The sequence below is a fragment of the Cebus imitator genome, unplaced genomic scaffold (genome assembly GCF_001604975.1).
Source record: "Cebus imitator isolate Cc_AM_T3 unplaced genomic scaffold, Cebus_imitator-1.0 Scaffold65, whole genome shotgun sequence".
In the NCBI taxonomy this organism is placed as follows: domain Eukaryota; kingdom Metazoa; phylum Chordata; class Mammalia; order Primates; family Cebidae; genus Cebus; species Cebus imitator.
Window position 1 is genome coordinate 7463114 of NW_016107380.1, and position 20458 is coordinate 7483571.

Consider the following 20458-nt stretch of genomic DNA (forward strand, 5'->3'; position numbering starts at 1 on the left):
AGAGATAGTATCTCTCTATGTTGCCTAGGCTGGGTCTCAAACTCTTGGCTTCCACTGATCCTCCTGCCTCGGCCTCCCAAAGCATTGAGATTAGAGGTGTGAGCCCCTGTACCCAAGCATGTGTTAATTAATTTAATCCAAATAACAACCTTATTAGGATACCCATTTTACAGATGAAGAAACTGAGACAAGGGAACGTTAAGTATATTGACCCAGTATGTTACTAGTAGGTTTCACCACCATTAAAGTGGGGAGCCTGGATTCCAGCATAGGAAGTCTAGCTTCAAAGTGTCTGTACTTAACCATTGAGCTGGAACCCTACAGAGGCCACAGTTCTGTCATTTTAAGACTGTAGTTCACTTCCTGGGGGCTGTTGTCCCTGGTAATCCTCAATGCTGAAGTGAGGAAACCATTTGGGCTCAACCTGAGTGGTTCAGGGTAGCCTGGCCACCATACTCTTCAACTCCAGATGATCGTAGCCTTCTGAGGGCAGGACAGGACACCATTTAATATTAAGACAAACCCACCTAAAGCCAGTTCCACGCCTCACCTCTGAATTTCTGTTATTAGTGATCTTTCAGTCAAGTGTGACACTTTGGAGGAGTCTCCTTGACCTCTCCCTTCCCTTCACCTTCCATTTCACCTGAGCCTGGCTGGGGACCCTGCAACCTCCCTGCTTCTTTCTTCCTCTTCAATCCGGTTTCACATCCTGTTTCTCCCTCTCTCAGAAGACCTTATTTGCCCTCTTTCAGTCTACTTTATCCTGGTCTGGTGTGTTGATCATTCATTCTTAGTTGTTGCTTCTTAGCTAGTCTTCTTCCTCCAAATCTTCTTCTATTTCAACAATGTATGCTGCCTAAATGCATTTTCTGAGATGACTCCCATTGTTTTGTTCTCTTTTGTAGCCTGGTGTCCAGAAGCCACCACGATCCTCTCGTTCTTATCTTCTATGAGACCGAGCTGGTCTATAAGGCAGGGTACATCCCTGTCTTGTGATTTCTATTCCATTCTATCTAGACCAGCACTGTCCAACAGGACTTTCTGCAATGACAGAGATCTTCTCTACACTGCTCACTGTGGCAGCCCCTTGAAATATGATCAATAAGACTGAGGAACTCTTATTTATTTTAATTTAAATTGAACCAGTCACAAGTACCTTGTTACCGTACTGGAAAGTGTAGAACAATGTACATCACTTAATACTGAGCTCAGATCCTACCTTTCAAGGCACTGGATCTTCTCCTGTGACCTCTATCATTAGAGGTCTTCCAATGAGACCATTTATTCATTTAGTTATTTAACATGCTTCTATGTTTCAGACACTTTGTTAGCCAACGTAGAGAATATAAAGGGGAATTTTGCATAGTTGCTTTCCTTTAGAAACTATACTAAGTAGTGCTTTGAGAGTACAAAGCATAGACTAACTGTAGTTCTTTGTATTATTCATAATATCTCCAGTAGGGCTTTGTACATAGGAAAATCATGGTGATGCTGAGGATTAGAAAAGGCTGGAAGCAGACATTCAAAAAAAAGCTTCTGGGAAGCTAGGTTGGTTGAGATGATAGCAATCATTAGTCACAAGAGGACAGAAAGTCTACTTTAAGTTTTTTTCAGGGAGAGGAGGGAGGTGTATGGTATTTGGAATCCTAATCTCTGTTTTGAGAATATAACAGTTTTTCTAACTCATAGGATCTTGTTTTCTTTCCCCCCTGTGTCCTCAACCTTGATTTTAAGGATTTTCCTTTGCTTAACATCATGAATCACATTAAAGATACATTGTCCAGGACTGTTAGTAGTCTGTGGAAGACTGCCTGCCAGGAGCAGGATGGAATGAGCTCGGATTTGAGTCCAAATCTTAAACTAAAAGATTTATCAAAGTGACACAAGCCAACCTTACAGAATTAAAAATAATTCAGTAGGGAGGACAGGCAGTTTGGATGATCAGGGAGTCTAATCTTCTCTTAAAATAAGCAGAACTTCTGCTAGACCATAAGGCTATTAAATAAAAAGGACCAGATCTACATTTTCTATTCTTCCTCTGCCAGGAAACATGCCAGAGGAAAGTGTATGGAAGCCCGGAAGCCCGCCTTTAGTGATCAGTGTTACGGATGTTCTAGGTTTTTCCATCTAAACTAAAACCCCCTACCTCCAATTTAATCACATTTCCTTTTGTTTTGCCCTCCTTGGAGATTTATTTAGGGGCAACTAGAGCTGATATTTTGATTTCTAACCAGTTATACTCAATTCAAGTGAAATTATATACAGAATTGTAGGAGTTACATGAGCACTTTTATTCTGAGAGAAAGATAGGTGAGCAGAGCCTCTGGCTCCACATGAGCTCAATCAATTCTTCTTCTGTCTTTGGGGCCATCACGATGTCATTGACGCATCTTTCAATGGTGCCTTCTCCAAAAGGCTCACTGTTGCTATTTGACCTCCCCACAGAGCTGGTATGTGGGACACTTCAAGCTTTATTTGTTCTCGGCCTCTCAAACCTGATTCTGTCACTAGCATGAGGGCACTGCTGATGCCTGAACAAACATCCTGCACATTGAAACCAAGCCTGAAGAAACAAGGCTGTATTTAAAGCTTGATACCCCACCCAACAGCAAGATCCTGCTTGCTAATTCATTGCCTTATTTCTGAATGCGGTTGATCTTTTAAAAATTATACCCTAATTCAGGGCCATTTGTCTTTTCACAGCAAAATTCTTCTACTTCACTGTTGAACCTATATTTGAAAGGAAGAGCTCAATTTCTGGTCAGTTGTGTCCAGTTTCATTATTAACTTTGTTTACAAAAACAAGAAGAAGGAATACAAAAGGAGTCTAAGTCCTTCTGTCAGCAGAAAACATTGACCTTAAATGACATTTAGCCTTTAGGTTGCACTCAGCTCATTAAAATGAAGGTCAAAGTCAAAATCAAACTGTCCCACACATTATTATATCCACAGAGGAGAGCCACTTATAATCAGTGTCCCACTTTTGCTCATTTTTATTTTGCCTCATTACTACCTGTTTCTATAGTAAGTCAATACATCAATGTTGTTTATCTTTAACTTTTTCCAAAGAAGGGTTGGATGAGTTGCAAGAGAGTTAAAAAGAAAGGTCAGGATAAGAGTTGATGAGAGAACAAATGTCATGATAGATGAGCCGTTTCCTGTTTTATTAGGATAAATGCCTAAAAGAAGATGGGGCGGTGAAATCTCAGCTGCTGGACCACTACTCACCTTGCCTGTAGAACTCTTCACAGACCCTTTCACTCCACTGCTTGCTCATCTCCCAGATTCTACAAGGATTGCAAATGTCGGCACACTTCAAGGCGATCTGAAAAACGACAGGGCAGGGAGAAACTGTCAGAGGAAGCTTCTTTAGCTGTGAAAGCACCCCAAGCAAAAGAGGCTGTCAAGTTGTCAGTCTGCTCACAGTACCAGGCCCCTATTTACAGAGTACCTCCCTGACATGCCTCTTCAGGAAACTGTACTTATTCACCACTACACAAAGTCCGCATTGAGAATGCTGGCTTTATAGCAGTGAGGAGCAGAGACGAACCACAGTCCAAGGACGTGGAGCTTGCTGGAGGAGAATTGGGTGGGCAGGCCAAGGAAAGCTATGGCCTGGTTTCTTCTTGCCCCACCTCCTGCAGGCAGGGAGGTTGCAGGGTCCCTGCCAGGCTCAAGTGAGGTCATGTGAACCTCACTCTCACAGTAGCCACACTGAGGAACTCCATACATCACTGAAATTATGCATGTTGGCATTATATCTGCCTGTGTAAACTCAGACCACCAGTCAGGCAATGAAGTTATGTCAAATCTAGGAATGCTTTGTTTGTACAGTTAAATTTGGGCCTTGTTGGCTTGCCTAACACTGGTCTGGATCTGGGATACCAGCTTTTTGTCAGTAATGATGACTCTAGGAGGGTTACTTTGAATTCCCAGAGAAGTAGATTCTCCCTTTTAGCCAACCAACTGCTACCAAGAGACCAGCAGTGCCCATTGGTTTGACCCAATTCCTTCTGATCACAGAACTGATAGCAATGTTGGGGTCTGGAAGAGACTTGGATCGTATCAACTTGCAAATTTGGTTGTTTATATTTATTTCCTGGTTAGTTGGGGTACCAGTACAGGTTGAAGTAGGTAAGTGTCAGAGAAGCTTTCTCTAGTTTGTGCCTTAAGGGATGCATTTGAGTTAGCAAGCCTTCCTTCTGAAATGCACGTGTTTAAGGTCAAATCTTTCAGCTACTCACAACTTGGCTTTAGTCACTCAGATCAGACACCTGGTTAATCCTTGTGGCATTCAGGGACTAGAAGCCTAGTTTGGAAAGAAATAAGGAAGGAAGGAATCACAGTTCTGCAGCTGGGAGTAAGGTATTTCCTGGCAAGGATGGAGCACTTTGGACAGCTACAGAGGGTAGCAGGAGAGCCTGGAACAAAAGGACTAAACGATTCAATCTCCAAGTGCTGCTCTATCTCCTCGATCTAGATGAGTCTGGGGTCCATTCATTATGTCTTTTGCACCAAAAGAAAAGGAGGAAGAAGAGAAAACGGAAGATCAAGAAAGAAGATTCTGGTTTGGATGCCAGGCCACATTTTTACTGGTGACATCCACTTTGCCCTGATGTAATTTGTCATGTCACAAATGGCTTCTTGTCATGGAGTAAAACAGAAGGAATGGACTTGATTCAATTCAATTCAACTTTATTTTTTGCTGCCTAAAAATGGTAAGATCAGATAAACATGCTTGAGACTCAGATGAAAATAGAAGTTTAGGTAGTAAAAGGAAATAAAGCAGGTTAAATGGGTTTAAGGTAAAGGAAGTCCACTTGTTTTTCAATTTTTGTATGCACTATAGTTAATATAATATACTTTTGTATTTCAGAAACAGACTTTTAAAATTGCGTATCACAGTAGTTGATTTTACACCAAGACACAAAATGTATTCGAACTTTACTGCATGCAGTCATCCAGCAGGATTACTCTGTGATAAATCAGTTACCAAACAAGAAAAATGAGGTATTATCAACTTGTTGACACGAAACCCAGATTTTGCTTGGTTGGGACCCACTTATAATTTTCATGCATCTCAAAGCCTTTACTAAAATAGGTCATTGATCTCATACCATGGGAGATAATTCCTTCTCAAACATGCTAAAATTATTGATCATGGCCCTGAGTGGATTGCTGTTGCTGCTTTTTGTATTTTTAGAGACAGGATCTCACTCTGTCACCCAGGCTGGAGTGCAGTGGTGCAATCATAGTTCATTGCAGCCTTGAACTCACGGACTTAAGCGATCCTCCTGCCTCAGCCTCCCAAGTAGCTAGGACTACAGATATGAGCTACCACGCCCAGCCCAGCTGAGTGTTTTTATTCAACAAGAAGAATGGCTTTTACTGTTGTTTACCTGAAGCATAAAGTGCCTGTCCTGTGCATCCTCCAGTCTTAAGTCTTTATTGTGGAGGTGAGCTTTCAATCTGGTCAAAAATTCATTCTGCCTGTTGATGTCTGTTGCCAAGATCAAGGAGCCCAGCTGCTGTTCAATATCCTGTCTGCATCCACAAGAATGAAAGAGAAAAACACACAAAGCAAATCCCTTTGATGAGGGTGATTGATTTTCTCATCATCAGGTGGCTTGTAATCTCATTTCTGCCTTTTATTCTGTTTATTACACAATGTGCCAGTCCTTCACCGCCTAAGAGCAAGTCTCTCACCCACCAGTTCCGTCCTTGGACAGGAGGCATGCCAAGGACAGCATAAAGTGATTGAAACCTTGGAAAACAACGTTGTGGTACTGTGGACATTCCTACGGGTGAAAAAACTGAAAGGCAAATAGAAATGCCTGCTTTAGGGAGGACACAAAAGACTTGCAGAATCATGAGATTGGTGTTGTGTTTTTAGAGTTCAAACTAATTCAAACATGAAGATTTGCATGGAGAGAGAAGAGGGCATAACAGCAGTAATAACAGTGAAGAGAATCATAGTAAATGGTACCATGGGATGGAAAGGTCCGTCAGTGGAACACAGTACATAGGCCAGAAAGAGATTCTGGAACTTCAAAAACAAAAACTGATACATTGTTATAAGCCAGTGGGCAAGAGATATATTAGTCAACAGATGGTAGAGAGAAAATGGAATATCTTAGCTAAAGCAAATTAGAGCTTCACATATAAAAGGTAATAAAGATCCATAAATATTTGTAAAATTTACCTTTAAAAATGAAATAAGTAGAATGCATAGGGAATACATACATAGTTTAATGAATAAATAGAAAATGAACACCTCATAATCACCACTCAAGTCAAGAACATTGCCTGCCAGTACCCCAGAAGGCCACATTGCCTGTCTCATCACAGCCCTTTCCTTTCAAGCCCAGAAGTAGCCATTTTCCTGGTCTTTGTTTTAATAATTTTCTTGCCACTTACAATTTTACCACCTGTGAGTGCATCTCTAAAACCATGCAATTTAATTTTAACTGCTTTTGGACTTTAAGTTATATGGTATGTATTAGTGACCGACTTCTTTAGCTACAAATCATGTTTTTGAAATTCCTTCATGTTGACGTGTATAGGCTGTGGTTTATCCTCTTTCATTATTATAGTGTACGCCGTTGTATAAAATTCTATTGATCCTTTCCATTCTCTGTTCTAGTTATCATGGTCACTTGAGTTGTTTCTTACTGTTTGGCTACTATGAAAAGAGCCACAGTAAATATTCTTATGTACCTCTAGTTATGCATGTGCAGAAGTCTCCCTAGAGTCTACGTCCAGGAATGCAATAATTGGACGACAGGGTATGTTTATCTTCAGTTTACTGGATAGTGTCAATTATTTCCAAAATGATGGTGTGAATTTAAGCTCTCAGCAATAGCAGATGAGATTGTCATTGTTCTACATTCTTACCTTTTGCATTTCTTGCCAGTTTGGTTGGGCATGTCATGCAACTTGCTGTAGTTTTAATATGAATTTTCTTGTTTAATAATGAGCCTGGACACATTTTCATGTGTTTATTGACCTGTGTACTCCTTCTTTTGTGAAGTTTCCACTCTAGTTTTTATCTATTGTTCTATTGAGTTGTCTTCCTTTTTCTTGTTGATTCTGAAGTTCTTTACATATTTTAAACACTGGTCCTTTGTCAGCTATGAGTTGCAAATATTGTGTCTGTGGTTTGTCTTTTAGCCATCTTTATGATATCTATTGATGAAAGGAAGTCTTAATTTTTATAACTTCTATTTTTAAATTTATAAATAGAGATGGGGTTTCACTATGTTCACCAGGCTGGTCTCAAACTCCTGGCCTCAAGTGATCCTCCCTTGTTGACATCCGAAAGTGTTAGGATTACAGGCATGAACCACCATGCCACCAAGAAGTCTAATTTTTAAATGTAGCTTAATCCATAAATCTTTTTATTTATGGCTAGTTTTTTCTCCTCTTTAATAAATTTTTCCCAACTCTGATGAAAAATTTCCCTACATTATATTCTAAAAGTTTTGTAGTTTCATCACTAATGTTTTTGTTTTTAAGCCATACATACATCTTTAATCCAGTTCAGAACATGAAAAATTATATAAAACAGAAAATTCACAAAAATTCACATCTCAAAAATAAAGTGATATTAAATATTCTTGGTTTTAATTTACTTTCTGCTATGCTACTATATGATATTATTTCTCCCATTTTTATTGGTGAGGATTAAAAGTAACTGCTAAGTAATTTGCTGAATTATTGAAAGACTGTAATACCCAATGCTGTCAATGATATGAGAAAAAAATGGTTCCCCTCATTCTCTGTTAGGGAATATAAACTAGTACAATGTTTTTGGAGGGTAATTTAGGAATCAGTGGAAAAACCATTTGGTGAACATAAATAAATTGACCAATAGTTCATCTATAAATTTACATTAACATGTTAGTAAAGATATATGTTATAAGGATGCTTATTCGATTGTTATTTACAATAATGAAATATTCCACAGGGAAAAAAATCACAAAAATTTATAATGAGATTAGTTAAACAATTAAATTGTACACTCATACTGTACAATTAAGTATGATGATGTACAGCTTTAGTAATTAACATTGAAAAATGTTATGTTTTATAGTTAAAAATGGAATGCAAAGCATATAAAGCATGTCTATGGTCATAAAAAATGCAAAGATCTATAAGGGGATTAGGATTGATTTTTATTTTCTTATTCTCAAAATTATATGACTTCTTTGAAAATATGAATACTTACTAAATTTATAATTGGAAAATAAAATTAGGTGAAATGCTTCATGAATCAAATTAAAAGGCAAACTAAAAACTTCAAGTAATATTTACAACATATAACAAATAGTTACTGTAGTTAATATACAAAGAATTCTAAAATAAATAACACTAATAAAAATATACGAAGGGACCAAATATAAAAATGTGCTTTCTAAAGAAATAGCAATGATCAATAAATATATGGAAAAATTTCAATCTTGGTTGTAAGAAATGGATGCATACTAATTTAATGAAAACCACTTTCTCTATATATACATATATATTTGTGTATATATATTCATAAACATCAAATTTGCAAATATTTTTAAAAGATAAAGTTCAATTTTGGTGATGGTACATTAGTACATTTTCTTATTAATCCATCAGTGGGAATGCAAATAGATACAGTCTTTTGGAAGCACAATGAGATAATATACAACAAGAAACTTAAACATTTAGACCTTTCTGACCAATAATTTTTATCTACAAATATTTCCGGAGAAAACAGGGTATCAAAGCTTGGGATACTGGAAAGCACTTACATTCCAAATGAAAGGCAGTAGTTGTGTACAATAATGTCACTTAGCACAATAATGCCATATGGCTGATAAAATAATTTTAAGTAACAGGTTTAATGACTTGGAAAAAAGTCTTTATAGCAGATAAAAATTTCAGGACATAAACTATAAGTTTCCCAGATAATCATATTTTGTTAAAATATGTTGTATTGAAAAAAGACTAAAAGAAAATAGGCAGGTTAACGTGAACTATCCTTGGATGGCAGAGTTCCTAGTAATTTCAGGTTTCTCTTTTATATCAAGCCGAATCACATGAAAGTGCTAAAAGTCTTCTGTTTCTGGTCCTTAAAAAGAACAATTTTACAGAGTTCAAACTAACGCTTTCCTGAATTTTCCTTACTTTCTATAATTAACCTGCCCTACTTTTAAAATCAGAAAAATGACATGAAAGCATTTACCTGAGGTAGAAAAATAATGATTCTGATAATGGATTTTGTTATAAAGTCCTTTCACATATATTATTGTATAACAATTATTCTTCTGGCAAAAGCAATTTATAACACTGTGTTCCACAAAGACACATAAAAATATATTTTTCGTTGGAATCCATAGACATGAAATGAGTATTTTAGGAAACAAACACTAATTGAGTAACAAACAGGATGAACGCAGGTATGGACTGGGAGAAGCCTGGTCACCCAGGAGTCCTTCTTTCCCCTTTCCCGTGCGTTTCCTTCTTTCCTGTCCTCACTATTCTTCCTTCCCTCCTCCTCCTCTCTTCTTTATCTGTCTCTACCACTTACCTCCTCTCTCTTCTCGCTTGATTTCTTGCTCTAGTTTTTAGTTCTTATTGCATTTAGTTCTTTCAGTCTTTGCAATCTATTATTCTAGTAAAAGGTTATAAGTTTTTATTCCATGCACAAGAACTGGTTTTATTTAGTTCCAGGGAGTAAAAATTTATCAGAACTGAATTCTTCCTGTGAATTTCACATCCCTCTGGGTGCCAGGAAACAGCATATCAAATCAGAGGGCCAGGAACCAACCCATAACCCAGAGTGTGGCGCTTGTTCAGATGGGAGACACCACTTGGTCCTTGACGTCAAGTTACGTGCCTGTCTTGAAGAAGGGTACAGCAATCTGTATACTCTTCTCACCTAGGTTTCTTGGGTTCTGGGCACATGTTCATTAAACAGGTCAGAATTAGTGGCAGCCTTAGTATTAGCAGCTAACTTGGGGGCATGAGGAAAATGAAGCAATAGCCTCTGATTTAGTAGGACTCAGCCTACATACCATGGCTATCAAAGAGTGAACCAGAAAACGAGTGTCTCCCCTTATGTTTAAGTGCAACAGACATAAAGTAAGTTAAGCGGTAAAAAAAAAAAAAAAACAAAAAACTGCTGGGGCCATTTCAATTACTTAGCAAAAGACTTTTTAGAAAAGAATTTCTGACTTCTATTTTTGCTAAGACTGGCAATTAGAAAACATACTTTTTTGAACTAATTTTAAATCTAGCTTGAGAATGTCTGGGTTCCTTCTTGATAAATATTTATTATTTAGATCTACATAGGAGGGCAATTTTGCTAATCTAAAGGACAGGGATTTGGCAAAGCTGAGCACTGAGGCTGAAGTGTGTGAAAACTGAGAGCTGTTTATTATCCCTTTTCCTGACTGTAGGTCATTGACTGTGCAAGGCCCTTTCAAAGTGCACAGAGAGATTTTGGTTTCTGGGTTGCTGTAACAGACACCAAATCTCCTCTGATAGACAGCTCAGTGCAAGCAGGAAGCACAGCCGGCTGGCTCTCCGCCATTCACACAAGGGGTCCCAAGCCTGCCCTAGAGAAAGTGGCTTATCATTACTGCGTGCACATCAGTACGTTTCATCTCGGCAGCACTTACGTCATTTCCTTTGGCAAGTGAGCAAGAAGCCTTGATTCTCGAAGCATGCCAATTGTAGAACGCCAGTGGTGATTCTCCAGCACAGACATATTCTAGAAAGAAAGAAAATGAGAGCTATGAACGAGAGGGAAGCCAGATACTGATCTTTCATGCTGAACACAGCTCCATGGATGCCAGCATTTTCCCTCCAGTCAGTTTGTACCTGATGACACAAAGGCAGACCAGAAAAAAGAGGGAAAAAAAAAAACACGAAAAAACCAAGATAAAACCACCATGAAGTCTAGTCTCAAGGCTATGATGATGATGAGAACAGCAGGGCCTGTGCTGACCCTCTGCTGCAAGGGGTCATTCACTCCTGCCTCTTCCCCTCTTTCAATAGCTTAGTCAGGCCACACTAAATGTAAGAAAGAAAGTGAAGCAGTGAAATAGGTAGTAATGGATACCATGGCACTACAGCCATAGTATAATCCAAGATTATACTAGCAAACTGGACAGAGGCAAGCCCCACAGCCTCTGGTCTAATCTGCACTGATCATTTCTCAACACTGATAAGAACCTCCTGACTCCAAACCACCAGGGTAGCTGGTGACACATTCAGACTCCTGAGTTGCAGTCATTATGGTTCTGATTAGATAGGCTTGTGGTGATTAATTCATATGTACACTAAGGTTTGAGAACCATTATCTTGCAGGCACCTCTGCCGGTAATTTTCGTAACCAGCACTTTGGCATTTAGCTGATTAAATCTATGGTTTGGAATCTACAATTGCTTCCTTGCTAATTATCTTAATATTTCTCCCCTTGAGAGAATCTGCGTTATATTCAATCTCTCCCTTGACCTTACTGTTATTTTAAATAGGCTTTTTTTATCTGAACATTTAACCATTTAAATAATGAATATTTCTTAGGCTCCATTGTGTTTTGCTCTAATTAGCAAGCATTATGTCCTTATCACTGACTTCATAATACAGAATAGAACTCCTCTTGACCTCAGGCAATATTTTGTTTATTTATTCACTCTCCATGTTGTTTCAAGAGTGGTTATAATCTTACAAAACATCTAAGAGGATAGTTGCTATGGTTTGAATGTCCCCTCCAAAACATATGTTGAAACTTAATCCACAATGTGACAGTATTGAGAGGTGGGGCTTTTAAGAGGTGATTGAATTGTGGAGTAATCTATTCATGGATTAATGGATTAGTGGGTTATCATGGAAGATAAACTGGTAGCTTTATAAGAGAGGAAGAGAGACCTGAGCTAACACTTTAGCATGCTCAGCCCCCTCTCTATGTGATGCCCTGAGATGCTTCAGGACTGCAGTCTCCACTAGCAGCAGCGCTCTCACCAGATGCAGCCCCCTCTACCTTGATCTTCTCAGCCTCCATAACTGTAAGAAATAAATTTTGCTTCCTTGTAAATTACACAGTTTCAGGTATTCTGTTATAAGTAACAAAAAATGAACTAAGACAATAACATTCAATAAAAAGAGAGACACTCTATAACTTCAGCTATATGAGGAACCTAGAGTAATCACAGTCTTAGAGGCAGAAAGTAGAAGGGTGGTTGCCAGGGACTGGGGGAAGGAGCAACAGGGAATTATTGTTTAATGAGCACAGGGTTTAGTTTTGCAAGATGAAAAGACTTCTAGAGATGGGTGGTGGTTGTGATTTCACATTATAAATGTACTTAATACCACTGAATTGTACACTTCAAAATGGTTAAGATGGTAAATTTTATATGTATTTTACCACAATTAAACAAAAAGTAAGGGAAAAGAAGCAGGGAAAATAATATGGTGATTAAATGGAGTCAGGAGTGAGGCCAAAAATCATCCCATCATTATGCCCCTACTGTATGTATCTGAGGCACCCATATAATGTTCAACTTCTTTAGCAAATGAAGAAAGAGAATCTCTGTTAGTTACACAATCAAGGCGCCAGTAGGAAAACACAAGTCAGGAAAGCTGCAACTATTTCTGATTCTGAAACCACACATTGATTTATCTCCAAGACTGTTATGAGATAAGTTTCAGGAGGCTGAGTCTCATACTCATCTTCTGCTGAGGCTGTCCTATTGCTATTCATTTCACTAATTGCCAAGGAGTCATTATTCTTTATTTACCACTTGACCCTGTTTGAAGCAGTAATGAAATTTTGTTACTTTTATCAACTGGTCTATTATTTCCTTTTGGGCATGAGACACATACAACAAAAGAGAAGGTTGATTGGAAATCCCATGCCAGACTAATTTGTTTTGATTGTAAAGATTTAGGAGAGAAAAGAGTGATAGATTAGTGTGATGTAACAGATGTTCAACCCTGAGATGACATTTAATTCAGTTGCTCATGAGTTCACTTGCAAGACTAATTCAAGTAGATGTGGACATGTGCGCCCTCCCATGAGTTTTTCAAGGGCCAGAAAGCTCTAACAAGACCTGGTGACAAATGACACCATATCCCCATGTAGTAGAGCAAAAATGTCTAGAAGATGGCCTTAAGCATCGTGATGTATGCCAGCTTGACTTAACATCTTCATTAATAATCTTCCTGTAGACAGAATAAAAGGATACTTGGGAAATTTGCTGGTGAAACCGTATTTGGAGATGAACACCAGGGAAATGCAAGAAAATTGGGTTAGCTTGGAAGCTGGTACAGATTAAAAGACAATAGAGTAGATGATTGCAAACACAGCCTTTGTGGAAGAATCATTATGCATAAAAGCGTGTTTTGGCCAGAACTGCAGGGGAAATAGGGGTTGACTGTTTTAATTAGATGTTAGTTTCTAAGCGCACATTGGAATTCTCGCATTTACCTCTGAATCTGGTTCTACTGCTAAAAATCTTGTGGTTTGAATATGTTATGATTGAGTAGATTTAGGCTGTCTTGGGGGAGAAGTCATTGTTTACTCTCAACCCTCATGTCCAACCAGTGTCTGAATCCTCCTGGTGTTCCTACGTAGTGTCACTTGTATCTAATCAGTCCTTTCATTGAAGCCACCCTATTTCCAAGTTTTACCATCCTTCTTCACTGTCCTTTCTTTAAGCCATTCTCCTTACAGCTGTCAGAAGTGACTTATTTGTTTGACAAATATTTTCTACCTTCTCCCTCATCACTGGTTGAAACAAAAATATTTATCAATCACCCACTAATATGCTAGGTGCTGTGGTGTGCACTGGGGGTCCAAGGATAAATAAGACAAAATCTGCGCTCTCAAGGAGTTCGCTGGCCTTCTTGGTGGAGAGTATAATCATGCTCTCCACCTCCCCCAGCGCCCTGTTCCAAACCCCACAATGGATCCTCTGCCCTCTGTAAGACAAATTAAGTTGAATTCCTTATTTTGGCATTCAATGCTCTATGAAATTGTCTCAATTATCATTTTTTTCCTATATGTTTGAGATAACTCAATACCTTTACCTCTCCTTTCAACAAAGCTCTTATAGTCCAAATAAATGATATGTTAGTAAGACTATAACTAACATAAATATTAAACTATTAATATATGATGGTGTCCTTTCCTTTTGTCACTCTGATGCCTTCTAAGATGGTTTATTATTCACAAACACCTCATTCTCTATGTTCACCTATCAAACCAGCACCTGTCTTTCAAAGTTCACTTCAAATACTCCATCCACAAGGGCATCTAGTCATTCCAGGCAGAGGCAAATGTGCTCTCTTCTGAGTCTTATACTCCTTTTGATTTTTTTCTGTGGCATTCTGCAAGTCCTGGGTCCTGTTAAACCCAGTCCCATTGATGTGTATTAGAGTTCTTTATGTAATTCCTTTCTTTTACTACGTTATAAGCTAGGTATGAGTAGGCAGCCTACCTTGTTCCTGTTGTACCCACTCAAATCTATGCCTCACACAGAGTTTCTATAAATTTGCTAAGTAAGAGAACAAATTACTTGATTTCATTCAACAAATGTATTGAACACGTACTATGTTCCAGACACTGTGATACATGTTTCAAATACATCAGTGAACAAAACAGACAAGGAACTAGTGGCGGTAGAGATGGTGTATTAGTCCATTTTCACACTGCTGATAAAGACTACTTGAGACTGGGCAATTTACAAAAGAAAGAGGTTTAATGGACTTACGGTTTCACATGGCTGGGGAAGCCTCACAATCATGGTGGAAGGCAAGGAGGAGGAGGAAGTCACATCTTACATGGATGGCAGCAGGTGAAGAGAGAGAGAGCGAGCTTGTGCAGGATAACTCCCCCTTATGAAATCATCAGATTTTGTGAGACTTATTCTCTATCACAAGAATAGCATGGGAAAGACCTACTTCCATGATTCAATTACCTCCCACTGGGTCCCTTCCACAACATGGGAATTTCAGATGAGATTTGGGTGGGGACACAGCCAAACCATATCAGATGGGGAGAGATAGGCAATAAGCAATAAACATAATAAATGCTTTTATGCCGGAAGGAGCTGAATAGCATGTTAGGAGACAGTAAAAGCATAGAGTGAAGAGCAGAATAGTGGGCATCTGAGAGTCCCCACTCTCATATAGTGGGGGCTGGTAAGGTAGTCATGGGAGAAGTGAGATTTGAACAAGAGCTTGAAGGCAGGAGGGAGTTAGTCATTCCTGTGTGGGGCAAGAGCATTCTAGAGAGAACAGCTGGAGCAAAGGCCTCAAGGGAGGAGCAAACAGCTGTGAGGTCAATGCACAGTGAGAGAGGGGAAGTATGAAGACATCAAGTCAGAGAGGTCATGAGACACCAGACCAGGCATGGCCTTCTGGCAATGAGAAACATTTTGGTTTTTATGCTTAGAGAAATAAGGAGCTGCTGCAGGGGTTTGGGAGGTGTAAAATTATATGATTTACACTGAAATAAGGCCACATTGGCTGTACGTTGACAATAGACTTTGGTAGGAGTAAGGGAGGAAACAGGTTGAAATGGTTTGTATCTGTGCCCCCAGCCAAATCTCATGTTCAGTTGTTTTCCCCAAGAGGGGAGGTGGGGCCTGGTGGGAGGGGATTGGATTATGAGTGTGGTTTCTTATGAATAATTTAGTACCATCCACTTGATGCTGTTCTTGGGATAGTGAGTTTTTATGAGATCTGCTTGTTTAAAAGTGTGTAGCACCTTGCCCCGTGCTCTCTCTCTCACTCCTGCTCTAGCTGTGTGAGGTGCCTACTCTCCCTTTGCCATCTGCCATGACTGTAAGTTTCCTAAGGTCTCCTCAGAAGCCAAGCAATGCCAGCATCATGCTTCCTATACATCCTGGGAACCATAAGCCAATTAAACCTCTTTTCTTTATAAATTACCCAGTTGCAAATGTTTCTTTATAACAATGTGAGAAAGGACTAATACACAGATGAAAGGCTTTTTGGGGCAATAGCACTCATTCAGGTAAGAGGTGATAGAGATGTGAATGGGGGAGGTAACAGCAGAGGTGGTGAGAGGTGGTTGATTTCTGGGTTTGCAGGATGACTCCAGTGTTTCTGTATGAGCGTAGAAGGATGGAGTGCCCATTAACTGTGATGGGAGAGCTCCAGTGGAGCAGGTGTAGAGTTCAGTGTGGGCCATGTGGAGTTTGAGGTGCCATTAGACACATGGCAGCACAGTGGGGATGTCAAATAACCAGAGCAGTAACAACAACAAAAGGAAAACACGACAGTCATGTAAGTGCTGCAGCAGTTGGTGGGTTAGAGAAACAACGTTACATAAAGGGAAGGATCATGCCAAGTCATCATTTTGATGGCCTTAGATTTAAGATTAAGCATCAGGTATGCCAGAGACTCCTGTTTGTTCATCCCATATATCTGATTTCCTTTCTTCCTTACTCACTGAACCTCAGTTTTTAAATGGGCTCATGGCTATTCAGAATAAAGACAGCAATTTCAGCCTCCTTTACAACTAGGTGGGATCATCTGGTGAAGTTCTGATTAATTAAATGTCAGCAGAAGTATTGTGTGGGATTTCTAGGTAGGTGGTTTAAAGCAAAGGTGGACTCATCTGAGAGAGGCTTCTTTTGCTTTTCCCCATTCTATCTTCTCACTGGAATGCAGCAGGAATGGTTTGACCTCCAGCAGCTACCTTGGGCGATGAGGACAAGTGCCCTGCCCAAGAGATGATTGTAGAACTAAAAGGATCCTGGGTCCCTAATGATTTTGTGGCGCTATTGTGCCTTCCATGGACTTCCAACTGCCAAACCTCTTTTATGAAGGATAGGAATAAACTTCTCCCTTTTTTAAATAACAAATACACCAAGTTCATTTAAAGTTAGTTTGTCTTCTGTATCATCCTGAAAGAGCTAATGAGAGGGCCCTTTAAATGTCTGGATTTATAATAATGCTTGGTTTGGGCATAGGAAATGATAATAAAGAATTATATAACTTCAACAAGAGTGAGGAGAAATCACCTTAAAGTTGGAAACACACACACACACACACACACACACACACACACACAGACACACAGACACACACACACAAATTTATCTACTTGTTTCTGAGACAAACCATTGATGTGCTTGGAAAGCCTTTCTTGGTTCTCTCAACAGAACTGACAGCTCCCTCTTCCAGATTTCCTACACCCACAGGAAACTTCAGTCCTAGTGTCTGCAACACCTTGTAACAGCTTTGTTCGCTGGCCTTGCTCCCACATGTCAGTGGTCTGCTCATTCAGTAAATTATGGAAAATTATGCTTTCCTCACAGTTTTCAGAGTTGATATCTAAACTTTCAAAAATCATAAATATAAGTGGTTACAAAGATATTACATCTAGTGTATTAGTGAATGTCAGTATTTTAATATAAAATCATTACATCACTTTTCTGGGTATTAAATATATCTAAGGGAGCCTAATAACACTGGCATTTAATGCTCTTTCAGCACTGATTGGAAAAAAAACCACATAAATAATTTATTTAACTTATTAAGTCAGAAATATTAAATAAATTCTTTTCCCTCTAGAGCTTATATTTTCATTCTATTTCTCCATAGATTTTTATTTTAATGTAATATAATTTTATATGTAAAAATCTTTTATTGTCATCCTATCATATTTTTCAGCAATGAAAGTAAGTCTATAAATTGAAATTTGATAAAAATCCTGGGGGTAGTTGTGGGGGTAGGGGAGGGACAGTGGGGGGTGGGGAGGGATAACATGGGGAGAAATGCTGGATATAGTATACACCTAAAGTAAAATAAAAAAAAAAAAACCTTAACATCAGGCTCTAAGTTTATAGTGCAATTGTTATCGGCAACTCATTGGCCAAAACACATATTTATTGCAAATTTGGAAAAAATAATTATGCTCAAGAATAATAATTTATTGGCCATGTGTCTGTTCATGAGATGGATGGGGGAGTTATTGTACCTCAGTTACAGGAGACTTTCTTTAATATTTTTAATTGCTCCTCATATGTCCCCATCCAAATCTCAACTTGAATTGTAGTTCCCATAATCACCACATGTAATGGGAGGGACCTGATGGGAGGTAATTGAATAATGGGGGCAGTCCCCAATAGTGAGTGAGTTCTCATCAATCTAATGGCTTTATAAAGGGCCTTTTTCCCTTTTGCTTGACACTTCTCCTTCCTGCCACTATGTGAAGAGGGTTGTGTTTGCCTCCCCTTCTGCCACGATGGTAAGTTTCCGGAGGCCTCCCCAGCCCTGTGGAACTGTGAATCAATTAAACTTCTTGCCATTATAAGTTACCCAGCCTCAGGTATGTCCTTATAGCAGCACGAGAATGGACTAATATGGTACCAAGAGTAAGGTGCTGCTATAAAGATACCCGAAAATGTGGAAGTGACTTTGGAACTGGGTAACAGGCAGATGTTGGAACAGTCAGGAGGGCTCAGAAGAAGACAGGAACATGTAGGAAAGTTTGGAACTTCCTAGAGACTTGTTGAATGGCTTTGCCCAAAATACTAGTAGTGATATGGACAATAAAGTCTAGGCTGAGGTGGTCTCAGATGAAGATGAGGAACTTGTTGGGAACTGGAATAAATGTGACTCCTGCTATGCTTTAGCAAAAAAACTGGTGGCATTTTGCCCCTGCCTCTAGAGATCTGTGGAATGTTTGAACTTGAGAGAGATGATTTAGGGTATCTAGCAGAAGAAATTTCTAACTGGCAAAACACTCAAAGGGAAGCAGAGCATAAAAGTTTGGAAAATGTGTAGGCTGATGATGCAGTAGAAAAGAAAATCCTATTTTCTGGGGAGAAATTCAAGCCAGCTGTAGAAATTTGCATAAGTAATGAGGAGCTGAATGTTAATCACCAAGACAGTAGGGAAAATGTCTCCAAGGCATGTCAAAGACCTTCATGGCAGCCCATCCCATTGCAGGTCTGGAGAACTGGGAGGGATAAATGGTTTCCTGGGCTAGGGCCCAGGGCCCTCCTGCTCAGTGCAGCCTTGGGACATGGTGCCCTGCACCCCAGATGTTTCAATTCCAGCCATGGCTAGAAGGGGACAAGGTACAGCTCAGGCCACTGCTTCAGAAGGTGCAAGCCCCAAGCCTTGGTGGCTTCCACATGGTGTTGAGCCTGTGGGTGCACAGAAGTCAAGAATTGAGGTTTGGAAACCTCTGCCTAGATTTCAGAGGATGTGTGGAAATGCCTGGATGTCCAGGCATAAGTTTGCTCTAGAGGCAGAACCCTCATGGAGAACCTCTGCTAGGGCAGTGCAGAAGAGAAATATAGAATTGGAGCCCCCACACAGTCCCCACTGGGGCACTGCCTAGTGGAGCTGTAAGAAGAGGCCCACTGTCTTTCAGACTCCAGAATGGTAGATCCACTTACAGCTTGCACCTGTACACCTGGAAAATCCATAGACAATCAATGCCACCCTGTGAAAGCAGCTGGGAAGTGGGTTGTACCCTGCAAAGCCACAGGAATGGAGCTGCCCAAGGTGTTGTGGAAGCCCACCTCTTGCATCAGCATGACCTAGATGTGAGACATGGAGTCAAAGGAGGTCATTTTGGAACTTTAAGTTTCAATGACTGCCCTGTTGGATTTTGGACTTGCATGAGACCTGTGGCCCCTTCTTCTTGGCCAATTTATACCACTTGGAATGGGTATATTTACCTGTGCCCACATTGTATCTAGGAAGTAACTAACTTGCTTTGATTTTACAGGCTCCTAGATGAAAGGGACTTGTCTTATCTCAGATGAGACAATGGACTTGGACTTTTGGGTTAATGCTGGAATGAGCTAAGACTTTGGGGAATGTTGGAAAGGCATTACTGTGTTTTGAAATGGGAGGACATGAGATTTGGGAGGGGACAGGGGCAGAATGGTATGGTTTGGCTGTGTTCCTACCCAAATCTCATCTTGAATTGTAGTTCCCATAATCCCCACATGTGATGGGAGGGACCCGGTGAGATGTAATTGAATCATGGGTATGGCCCCCATGCTGTTCTCGTGATAGTGCATGAGTTCTCGTTAGATCTGATGGTTTTATAATGAGCAGTGCATGAGTTCTCATTAGATCTGATGGTTTTATAATGAGTAGTGCATGAGTTCTTGTTAGATCTGATGGTTTTATAATGAGTTTTTCCCCTTGGCACTTCTTCTTCTTGCCACCATGTGAAGAAGGATGTGTTTGCTTCCCCTTCTGCTATGATTGTAAGTTTCCTGAGGCCTTCCCAGCCCTGTGGAACTGTGAGTCAATTAAACCTCTTTCGTTTACAAATTACCCAGTCTCAGGTGTGTCGTTATAGCAGCCTGAGAATGGACTAATACAATTCCTTTGGTATTTTTATACTCAGGTCAGTCTGCAGTATGACAGAATGAGTCAGATGTATGTCTTTCTTTTGTAAAGTAGAAATAGGGTGACTGTGAAA

At 39.6% G+C, this 20458-nt stretch overlaps 1 protein-coding gene across 4 annotated transcripts in view; it reads right to left on the bottom strand.

Annotated features, from left to right (window-relative positions):
- Window positions 1-20458, bottom strand: part of PDE7B (phosphodiesterase 7B) — a 336838-nt gene that overhangs the window by 9786 nt on the left and 306594 nt on the right. For all 4 annotated transcript variants that reach the window (XM_017530472.2, XM_037739232.1, XM_017530471.2 and 1 more), the window contains 3 exons: window positions 10656-10747; window positions 5400-5544; window positions 3229-3325 (listed from right to left, as the gene is read on the bottom strand). In XM_017530472.2, coding sequence (XP_017385961.1) covers window positions 3229-3325; window positions 5400-5544; window positions 10656-10747 — 334 coding nt within the window. The remainder of the gene's footprint in view (window positions 1-3228; window positions 3326-5399; window positions 5545-10655; window positions 10748-20458) is intronic.